Source organism: Motacilla alba, chromosome Z, assembly GCF_015832195.1.
Source record: "Motacilla alba alba isolate MOTALB_02 chromosome Z, Motacilla_alba_V1.0_pri, whole genome shotgun sequence".
NCBI classification, from domain to species: Eukaryota; Metazoa; Chordata; class Aves; order Passeriformes; family Motacillidae; genus Motacilla; species Motacilla alba.
In genome coordinates this window covers 41,253,376-41,264,572 of record NC_052046.1, presented here as the reverse complement: position 1 = coordinate 41,264,572, position 11,197 = coordinate 41,253,376, and the positions used below count along the sequence as shown (strand labels likewise).

General features: G+C 47.6%; 1 protein-coding gene across 3 annotated transcripts; it reads right to left on the bottom strand.

Moving 5' to 3' along the window:
* Positions 1-734: 734 nt before the first annotated feature.
* Positions 735-11,197, bottom strand: LOC119696047 (cyclin-dependent kinase 4 inhibitor B-like). 3 transcript variants are annotated; one of them, XM_038125561.1, is made up of 2 exons: positions 10,830-11,197; positions 735-2,054 (listed from the first exon to the last, which is right to left on the bottom strand). In XM_038125561.1, exons 1-2 carry the CDS (start codon positions 10,872-10,874, stop codon positions 1,758-1,760), a joined length of 342 nt encoding a protein of 113 aa, XP_037981489.1. In that variant the 5' UTR covers positions 10,875-11,197; the 3' UTR covers positions 735-1,757. The 3 variants fall into 3 exon arrangements, with proteins under 3 accessions (XP_037981489.1, XP_037981487.1, XP_037981488.1); XM_038125559.1 differs by lacking the exon at positions 10,830-11,197 and adding an exon at positions 9,576-9,912; XM_038125560.1 differs by lacking the exon at positions 10,830-11,197 and adding an exon at positions 4,327-4,555.

Genomic DNA, 11,197 nt, shown 5'->3' with positions numbered 1-11,197 from the left:
GGCGGCAGGGACCGGGACACGAGCCCAGAGGCTGGGATGGATGATGCGTGAATGGATGCGCTGCCGCCGCGCCAGCTGAGCTCTGCCGAACACCTGTCCTCAGTCCCCAGCTCGAGAGGTTGAACTGGGCTCCCGCCCGCCGGGAGGGTCGGGAGAGAAAACGAAAAGTTCCTTCTCAGAATTACAGGCTATTCTGAGTTGGAAAGGGAGCCACCAGTATCATTGGGTCCGACTTGTCCCACCCGCCCCGCTCCAAATGAGTTCGCTCCCAGACACCAAACATCCTCTGTGATGGGGCTCGCTCTCCGTTTTCCATTTGTCCCCCAAAGAGCAAAGAGCTAAGAAATAATTTATTTTTTTTTTTTGAGAGGAAAATGATTCGGCATCCCTGCTACGCTCCCACTTCTAAACATAGATCATAAATTATGCAAAGTGTGTACAAACTACAGATGAGCTTTCTTTTTGTACTTAAAGTGTTGTTTTCAAGAAGGAAATAAACGATTTGACTTTTTTTAACTCTGTGTGTATGTGCTTAACTAATGTATAGCTGGAAAAATCCTGATATCTGACCTGCGTAATTGTGTGCTGTGTGTATCCATATTTATTTATGCAGACACACACACAGAAAAATTGAAAGCAATGAACGAAGTTGAAATAACACCACCCAACTAAGTAGTGCTGCATGCAGAGCCATTAAATACTCGAACACGAGGAGTGAATTATTTTTAAGCCAATCTTTTTCATGTTTTATTACTGAAAAGTAGCAGGTATTTAATCACATGTAACATGAACATCGGGTAGATGATAGAAATTACACAGGAAAAACAGAAAACAGAAACAAAAAAGTGTGCAAAAATCCAGATTTATAACCAAATTCGGTAATTTGTTGTGGTTTCCAAATATCTGGTTTAGAGACCCAGAAAGCTGTTTTAAAAATGAAAAGCTCGTTGTCTGTATCTTCTGAGCAAATGGGGTCTCCAAATGCAAAAAACTATGCAGTAACTATTTGCCAATTATTTCTCTCACGAATTTCCATAAATACAGCTACATGAAATGTTGGCAGTTCCCACACTGTAATGCTGATCAGTGTTGAAATTTTTACTATTCAATCACTGTTACATCTTGGTGTTAAAACTGTACGTTAAGTGGGCTGGTGAGGGAAGAAGCTCTGGGGATTAATTAAATTTATGAATTATATGGCTAAAGTGTTCACTACATTGGAGTGCAACAACACAAAAGGTTCTTAAGGAATAACTAAAATACAAAGCTTTGCAGGGCAGTGAGCAGTGAGCAAGCCGGTAAGGGAAACATAGCGTTGTCACTTCTCTAAGCAGCTTTATTGTAAAAAAAAAAAAAAAAAAAAAAAAAAAGAGGAAAAGACGAACTTTTTTTTTTTTTCCCAGTAGAGCTCAAAAGGACCGTCTGACACCTGTGCTCTGCCCGCCGAAGAACATGAGAGGGAAAAGCAGGAGAGCTAGTCTTGATTGTGTTTTGGATTTTTTTTTCCCTCTTTATTTCAGGAAATAGAGAAAATCTCGGCACGTGTATTCTCGCAGGGGCGGGAGCCGGAGTGCCCGGGATGCACGGGAGGAGCCCTGGAGATAACAGGACAAAGGAGCACTTTTCCCAGCAGACGGACATCGGGAGCGCCGCCATCCGCAATGGCTCGCTGATGACTCGGCGGCTGGGATGCTCGCGGGGGAGGTGGGCTGCAGGGAGCGCGGGGACAAGGACTCGGCGGGACGGCCGGGGGCGGGTCAGCGCGCAGCCTTCTCGGCGGCCCCCCCTGCTCCCGGAAGGGGCGGAGGGTCGCGCAGGTACCGCCCCACCGCTCCGTGCGGGCCCCCCGCCGCCACGTCGAGGGGCAGGCGGCCGCGGCCGTCGGGGAGGTCGAGGCGCGCCCCGGCCCGGTGCAGCGCCGCCAGCGTCCCCAGAAAGCCGGCGCGGGCAGCGTCGTGCACCGGGAGGCAGCCGGTGCGCGGGTCGGGGCGGTTGGGGTCGGCTCCGTGCCGCAGCAGCAGCTCGGCCACCCGCGGGCTGCCCAGCATCATCACCTGCGGGGAGAGACAGCGTCAGCGCCCGCCCGCCCCGAGTACCGCCGGGCGCCGCCTCCGCGGAGGGTCCGGGGGGCAGCCGGGGCTGGCGGCGGCCGGACCGGCTTCTCTTTTGGGGGGTAATTCTGCTGTGTCGGCTACTTGTAGTCGTGACCTGCACACATTGTGACAGCCATTTGCGATTATCCGAACCCTTCCAACCCGAGATGGTCTATGATTAGATGATAAATCAAAAATATTAGCTAGCGGTTTCCAGACTAGGTACAACACGTGTATGTTCTGCTTCACATTTATATAATTTATATACATCATGGTATAAATGGTACTTGCGGTGTATGTATAAGCCCATATGTGTACACCCACGTTTATACTCAGATACAGACCAGCTCTGTGTGTGTACAGATATATACACACAATACAGACACTGTTTATGTAATTATATAATAAATAGTGCATGTATCTATATCATAAATATGTTTAGACATACACATATATTAAATATATTTATACACACGAAGAGTTTGTAAATATTTGTATACTATATATACACACCACGTATTTTGTGGCAGCAAAGGACCTGTAGGATCTTGCATTAAGGTTACTGTCACTTAGAATGCATTATTGATTTATCAACGGTCAGCGCAGCAATGGGAAAATGCAGCTGGGTGTGGCTCCTTTCGGCATTCGGTGGGGATATTTCGATTTTTCCCCTCCTGAGTTTCGGACCAAGATGTTTTTTCTTTTTATTTTTTCTTTTTCCTCCCTCATCTCTGTCTTCTTCTGAGAGGTGTGAGAGCAGCTGCTGAGCTCTCACAAGCAATGCACAAAACTTAACTGATGGAAAATTCTGAATGATAATGTCTAAATGGCAAATTCCTAATGACAGTCTGCTTTTCTGCCGGTAGCAGAAACTTTTGGCAATGTTTGATCATACACAACTGAACAAAACCCACAAGAAAACCCCTCAATCAACCAAAAGCCAAAATAAATTTGTACATGGGGTTTTACTTCCCTTACTGTCCTGGTCATTTTCAGTGTAATTTTAACTGCCATAAATTGCGGCTTAATACTTTGAGAATTATCTTGAGACAATTTTCTATCAGTTTTTATCTAGGGACTTTGGTTTGTCCACTTCAAATAATTTGGCTTATTTATAGTACAAGTGTGAAAATACTCATGAATGTCATAATATCTAAATTCCCGATATTATTCGTTTCCAGAAAGAAAAAGATTGTCCACATATTCGAGTGTCAGCCATTTTGCAAGTTGCTGACAAGAGGAAGAGAACTTAGTCTGAAATGGGGAAAGGAAAGAGATAATTTATAAGAGTTTGGAGATTCTTTTCATCTGCAAATTGAACATAAAACAGAAGTAAGACGAGTAAATTTCTGAGAGCCTTTCTCGGTAATACACTTCAGAAAAATATTTCATTTTTCATGTAAAGTTCAAGGACCAAAATAGCTGTTCAGCTTAGCTGAACATTAGATGAATCATCAAATATATGTCTTTAATTAAAAACTCGAAAAATCTTCGTGAGATACAAAACTCTAATTTAAATCACAGTATATTAATTGTTCAACGAATATTTTTAAAGTGTCTACTTAAGTATGTCGATTAATATAATACATTTTTAACTCTCAAACTGCCTGGAAAGCCGCTCTACATACTGGTACTTCTAACATCTATCAATAAATACTGCCACTATAGATGGATAGACAATATTAAAATTACTACTACTAAAAGAAAAAAAAAAAAAAAAGAGGCGACTACTAATATATACCTAGTTTCAAGTTAAAACTTTTATCAACACAGTTTCTAGGTTCTTTGCTTGTGAATATACTAGAAAGGGACACCATTTCGATTTCCTGGGGGGGGGGGGGGAAAGACCTGTTCAGGCTATATTTTAAAAATCAAGAAATTTGGTCCAAGGGCAGATCATTCCCTAAACTTATCTGGATAAGTTATCTGGAAGGGGATTTTGCAGTCCAACCTCTCCTCTAGAGTATCTCCTAGAAAAATTCGTTTGCTGCCAGCGGTTCCCCTCTAGTCTCCATCTTGGGCTTACAGGATGGCTGGACTTAGTAAAAAGCAAAAGTCACACTTGAATTCAGGTAGCGGCGGCTGGAGTACGGTTCCGACCATAACAATAAAAATTCATTCTAAACACGAAATGCCCACCCTTCCCCGCCGTCGTGGCAGAGCTTTCCCCTGCCCCCTACTCCCGCCCCCTACCCCCCCCCCCCCCCCCCCGCAAATCCAGCGTACTCCGTACCTGGAGCGGGGTTCTCCCAAAGCGGTTGGTCCCGTTGGGATCCACGCCTGCTTGCAGCAGCCTCCTCACCTCTTCGTGGTCCCCGCGGGCGGCGGCGCTGCACAGGCGGTCGCCGTCGCTCCGGGGGGACCCCTCCATCACCCCGCGCCGACCTGAGCCGCACGGCCGCCGCTGGCTTTCCCTCTCCCCCGGCTGCGATCTCGCCTGCCGCTGCTACCCAGCTCCTCCTTTCCCGGGGGCAGCGGCCGCCCCTCTCACCCGCTCCCCCTCCTGCCCCTCCCGTCCCCTCCCCGCTCCGGGCACTCCTCCAGCGGAGCAGCGCTGTGTCCGCTCTCGCTCTCCCCCGGCTCCCCGCCGCTGAGGTAAAACGCGCGCACCCGCCCGGGGCGAGGGGCACCGGCAGGGCGGCGGAGGACGCGGGATGGCGGCAGCCTGGTCCTCAAGCACGGCACCTCGGAGGGCAGCACGGTTTCATCCCCACCTCAAGCACGGGCGGTTCTCGCGGGGTTTTTCTCTCACCGGGGAGAGGGGATGGGGGGCGGCGGCCTTGAGCCGCCAACCTCTCCCCATATCGGGGCGGGCTGCGAGGGCAGGGGAGCGGGGCGCAGACCCACGGGCAAACAGCTTCCACGGCAGCTGCCTCGGGCGGGGCAGGTGGGTCGACGACATGAGGAAGGGACGAGGGACCTGAACTTTCCCGGAGCAGAGAAGGGACTCTTTGTGCGACTGATGCCTCTGGTTTCTGTCTCCGAAAGGGGTCCTGCCCTGCCCGAGCCCATCCGAGTGGTGGGTCGGGGGTCCATCCCTCCGTCCTGTGCCTGCCGAGAGCTGGCGGACCGGATGAGGAAGGGAGCCGTGCCCGCAGCAAGACTGCGACCAACCTAATGAACCTAGTGGCAGCGGATAGAATAGGATCGGTTCAGCCGAGCCCTGCCAGAGCCTCCCGGGACTAGGAGAATCGCGGCGAGAGCCCCCCAGGGTAAGGTGTAGCTCCAGCCGCGCAGCCGGAGGCTAGGCAGAAGAATCTCGCCTTGCAGTCATGAAAGATCCTCAAAATCCAAGCATCTGGCTCCTCCCCTTGTCTTTCTGCCAGGCGTCTCCCAGCTGCAGGCCCAGACGCACGCCTGTCACACTCCCCCGCCCCAAGCGACCCCCCCGCGGCCGTCGAGTGGGAGCGGGTGGTCGGCACCCACGACCCGCGCCGTGAAGTTTTTACTCTGCCACCTCGAAGTTCCTGCCTTTTACAAAGGAGGCGGGGGGGGGGGGGGGGGGGGATAAGGGTGTTTTTCAGGGTTTTATTTTCCTTTTTTTTTTGTTGGTGTTTTTTTTCCCCCCTCCCCCCGCGCCCAATGTCAGTTCCCTAATCTCCTTTTTTTTGTTGTTGTTTTTTGTTTGTTTGTTTGCAGGAGACCGGTGCGATGCCGCAGAAGTATCCACTGTGCAGATACAATGCCCGAATAGCTCTGCATAGCTAAAAGAGAAACACAGCGATTTTATGTTTACTGTTAGCCAAAAGCAGAGACATCCTCGGATGAGGAGAAAAAACAGATTTATCCCTGAATAAAGGGAATAAGTCAGAGGTTCACTAAAATGTCTTTGTTTAGTGGCTTTAGGAGCCTCCCTTGCCAAGTTTCTGGGCCAAGTGGCATTGGAAGTTCAGGGTCCAAAAGTTGAGGCGAGACTCTTGCTTGCCAGGGACTGGTGGTGAACTCCCACCATATCGTGTTTTTTCTACAATGCATGGTGCAAAGCAGCCCTCGGGACAGATAGGCAGTTTAAAACAAATAAATAATTTTTAAAAAAAATTAAAAATGAATAAATAGTGTTTTAAAGAGTGGATTTTTAAAAGTCTGTAAAGTCCAAGAAAGTAAGATGATCCCCCACCCAAAAGGCAAAGCATCTTCCAGTTCTTCTTGTGCTCTCTGACATTAATGACAGCCACACAGAGATAAATCCAAGGAGAAAACCCCGTTGGTTATGTCTGTCAAGTGTCTTAAAATTTCAGTAAAAATTTTCAGTAGTGATATGCGGCAGGGTTGCAGGTATCACTGCCTAGCCTTGTTTTCTGTGAAATAGTATCGACTGTGGATTTTATGCATCTGTATGTATAGATATAGGAATGCATATCTTTTTCTGAGTATACAAGTATAAAAATAGCTGGGACTCATGACCTTAAAGGTCTTTTCCAACCTAGTTAATTCTGTGAAGAATAAAGAAAAAAAAAATATGCACACTGACATGTCAATGTGTTCGCAAATAAAGATGTCACTTCAAATCAGAGGGCCTATCTGTATCTTCATCTCCATCTCCACTATATTATGTTAAAAAATAGTGCAAAACAACAAATACTGTCCTATTATTATGTCCCAACATTACTGACCCTCCAAATCACATATCAAACCACTAGAATGTTTTTAACTCACAACATTTTAAATTACATTATTGAAATAATGTGATTTCTTCCCTCTCTAAAAGCAAATCTTATATTATACAATTCTAGTCCAATAAAGGACCTCAAATTAATCAAAACATAACAATACAGATTCATATCTGGAGTTAGGGTACTAATAATCCAGCCTATGCTAGTGTGTTTTGAGAAAGAACCTTGTATTGCACTTGTATCTTGGGGGGAGGGAGGGGAATCCACTGTCCCATCCCCCCCCCCCCCCCAGGTAAACCTTACTGCAAAGATATTTAATTAAAAATATCTTTGCAGTATAAAAGTAAAAAAAAAAATCATGTTAAGAGTAAAAAAGCAAAGAGTTAAGAGAAGGAGTCAAAAATATATAACGAATCATGTTAAGCAGTGTCCCTATCCTACATTTCTGCTCTTATTTAATTTTAGAATCATTATTCAACCATACAGATATTTGACACTGAAAACAGATCCATTTTAATACTACAGTACAGCAATCCTGCAAATTGTTCTGAGATGTTTTGATAAGAGCATAAAGGACGGAAGAGGTAACTTTCAGTTAGAAAAGCAGCCATCTTATGCCCTATTTAAGGCTTAGCAAGTATCACCCTTTCAATAACAACAACAAAAATCAAAATATTTACGTTTTATCCAACAAGTATTTGGATAATAGGTTCAAGGGTTAATTAAATACTGTAAATAGACAAATTATAAAGAACATAATATTGGGGTTTCCTAGCTTGTAAATAGGTAAAAAGTGCACAAGAGACGCAGGGGTAGGAAGTGCAATGGAGAAGTCGCATTGAAGTAACTGGTTTTGTATTTAAGGGGAGTGGGGAAACAGTTGTTCTGAGTTTCAATAAAAATGAAGCAAAACTATTTACAGAAATAATTCAACATTATCGTTCTTATCAGTTTAAAATGTCAGAATATTTGTAAAGATATTTATCCTGATTACACATATTGGTTAACATCACCTTAATTTTAGTGATTCAGAAGTTGTGCCATGGGGGTTTCTATTGATCTTCAAAATGATCAAAAAATTGTCCTGAACAAACAAAGCCAAAATCAAACCACACACAAAAGCTCAAACATAACTCAGTAAAACTGCGGTACTAATGAATAAATACTTCACAGAGTATAGCTTACAATCAGAGATCGTTTAGGCTTGGAAAGGACTTCTGAGATAATGCTTCCAATCCCACCCCACTGCCCTGCCTCATCCAGCCTGGTCTCAGACACTTCTAGAGATGGGGCAGCCACAACTCCATTATGTATTACCCTTACAGTTACAAAACGATCCCTAGATACTATATTTTTGTAGTTTTTTTGTTTTGTTTTGTTTTGTGGTTTTATTTTTTTAAATTGAATTTAACACACACATGTGTCTCACTCCATCCCAGGACCTTCAAAATGCCATTTGCAGCCTAGAGCTAACTGGCATTTTATAAAAACTTATTTTCCCCGATTAAAAGTTCAGGGGAAGGGAATAAAAAAGTAGCATTATTTATGATAAGTGTGGAAATAGAGTGAGAAAATAATAGCTACACTTTTGGATCCATGAGGGATTTTGTCCTTGCCACGGAGAGTTTACTTCGAGGTGATTAGCACCCTCATACTTATGTTTGCATTTAAGATTCATGCTTTTCAGGTCAGACGGAGTTTATAGTTTCTTTTTCTCCCATTTAGTGTAGAATGAAGAAATGAGGCCTACTACAAAAGCAAAAAATGATGCAATTTGAAGGCAACAAGGAAAACGGTCTATATTTTCTGATTTATATATTTATAAATATATGCATAAGTTTTTGTATGTGTGTGCATCTCTGTGTATGGCCCCACACTTTTTATTCAAATGGCATTGAAAGCAATCTAAACAGAGAGTGGAGCTAGGATTCTCTGAATTACTTTATCTCCACACCCTGAGTCCTAGAGCATGAAAGGTTAAAAATGTAATACATCTATTTATAAACGTATAAAATAAGTTGTCTATATTTTTGAACTCATTTTGAGGCAAATATTTCTACTTCTCTTCCACCTCTGTTCTTTCCAGGCTGTGCACTGTATTAAAGGAGGCTGTGGAATGCTGTAATAAATTTCTATGAGGATTTTGCAGAACAATCCTCACATTCTCAGCAAAATTAATATTCACTTTAGCTTCACTGTATGTCTAATTATTATTGTTGGTTTTTTGTGTGTGGTAATCAATGCCACAACAATCCGATTTTGCACTCAGCAATAAAGAAAAAGTCTCTAAAACTGCCCGAGCCTCGGATGTCTCTCAAGGTCCTTCATACGAGTGTATCTTAATTACACTTTCTGACGCTGCTCGGCTGCTCTGACCCTTATTTCCCATATTTTAGTAACAGCAAGGGAAGGAAAAGTAGGCCACTGTATTTCATTGTCGTTTACAAGAGTGGAAAGTTATACACGGTCGGAGAACAGTGGCCATTTTCTCTCTTCAGAGCAATAGCTATGTTCCTTGTTTGCAAGAAACTGTCTGAAAAGGATGGGAAGGGGTGGTGGGTTTATATTTTCGTAATAAACTATACAGAAAACGTCTCAAAAAGTGTGAGGCAAGGCAGAAATAAGTTACAGTAATTTTTCAAGAACCGGACATTTTTCTACTGCGTGTAAAAAGAGAAAAAAAAAAAAGAAAATAAAACAAAAAAATACACTGCCTGTAGAAACCTAACGTGTTTCCCGATGCCATCTGAGCATGCGGTGCGGAGGGGTCCCCGCGGCGCTGCCACCGGAGCTGGCCCCCGCCTCCCGCTCCCGCTGCCCCGTCGGCCGCCCGCGCCGCCCCCGAGCGGCCCCGCTCCCGGTGTCCTACCTGGGCCGGGAGCTCCCGCGGCGCCTCCGCCGCAGGACCAGCTGCAGGGCAAGGCGCCGCGGCCAGCGCCGTCCCAGCGCCCCGAAAACGCGGCGGAGGATGCGCCAGCCCAGCGCCCAGGCCCGGGGCAGGCTGCGGGCGCGCCGAAAGTGGATGGTGCATCTTATCCGCGGGGTCATGGGTGCGGAGAAGCCGCGGGCGCGTCACGCTACAAATACCTCCCCAGTGGGGCCCCACCGGTGAATCGGCCCTCTCACCCTCCATTCATTGGAGAAGATTTTATTTCTCTCTCTTTTTTTTTTGTTGTTCATTTTTTTTTCTTTTCCGTTTAACTAATTTCGACTCACCATTTCACTTCACACCCCCTCCGCTCCCCCCCCTCCCCTACACCCCGCTCTAAACTCCTCCCACGATGATGGCTCCCGCCTCGAAAAGCGGGCGAAGGAAGATTGGTAGCGGGGGATGGGGAGGGGGAAGATCGCCGGGGAAGAGCACCGCCACCAGACGGGCATGGGGACCGGCCAATCGCAGGGCGCTCCGAGGCTTTCAAATAAAGCCTTGACGACATCTCCTTGCCCTCCCCCCGCTCTGTCCCTCCAAACACAGCGCCTCCCGCTCCGTTTGGGTTTTTTTCTTGCTGTTCAGTTGCTGCCGGACCGCACTCCCCCCGGGAAAACCCCGACGGGAAAGGGGGCCTGCGGCGGCTCGGAGCGCCGCGCTGGCACTCCTCAGAGCCGGCTAGCGGATCGCTGCCACTTTGAAAGCGCGGGCCAGTGCTGGCCCGGGCGAGTAGCTATTTCCTTGTCACATGGCCATTTGAACGCGACGCGGGAGCGTTGCGTAGCGAAGCGGGGGAGGGGGGGCGCCGGGAGGGGGGAGAGAAAAGAAAAGAGGATCTCTATTTCCCCGCGCCGGCCACCGAAACGGGTAATGAACGGTCCCCCGCCCAGCCCCGGGCCTTCTCGCGGCCGCGCTCCGCGGTGTCGGACCTCTTCGCTTTCCTTTTGAAGGGCGAGGTTTTGGATCGGGGGTGGGGGGAGCAGCGGAGGGTCGCTCAGAAGCCCCAGTCCACCTGCTGGCGCTCCCCTGCCCACCTGGCTCCGGGAAGCACCGGTGAGCTGCCGAGACCCGCGACAGCCAGCTGAGACAGCTCTGCCGCCCTGGGCAGTGGAGGGGGTTACTGCTACCTCCCCATCCCACTCCCCAGCCCAAGAATCCTTCTGCCTGCGCTGCCCCCCTCCCGGATGCGGGTACCTCCGTGCGAGGCGTCGGAAGAGCGATGGGCAGGGAGAGCGTCATTCCTGCTGGCGCATTTTCCCTCTCCTCGGGCTCGGCGGGGCCCGGCTGGGATGGTCACGGCTAGAGGCGGCTGGGAGAGGGATCGGAGCCGCTCCGGGACTGCGGGGAACCGCGGGAAAGGCGCCGGGTGGGGACGCAGTGTAGCAGTGCCTGAGAGGGATGGTGAACATAAACGTGTGCAACACCCCCCCACAACAAACACCTCCTTCTCTCGGACGGGCAAAAAGTCGAAATGTCAACAGAAAGTTTCTCCTGCCTCGGCACGGAGTAACCCTAACAACAATGCTGATAAGGAAAAGCCTGTAATGGTTTCTTTTCACGTC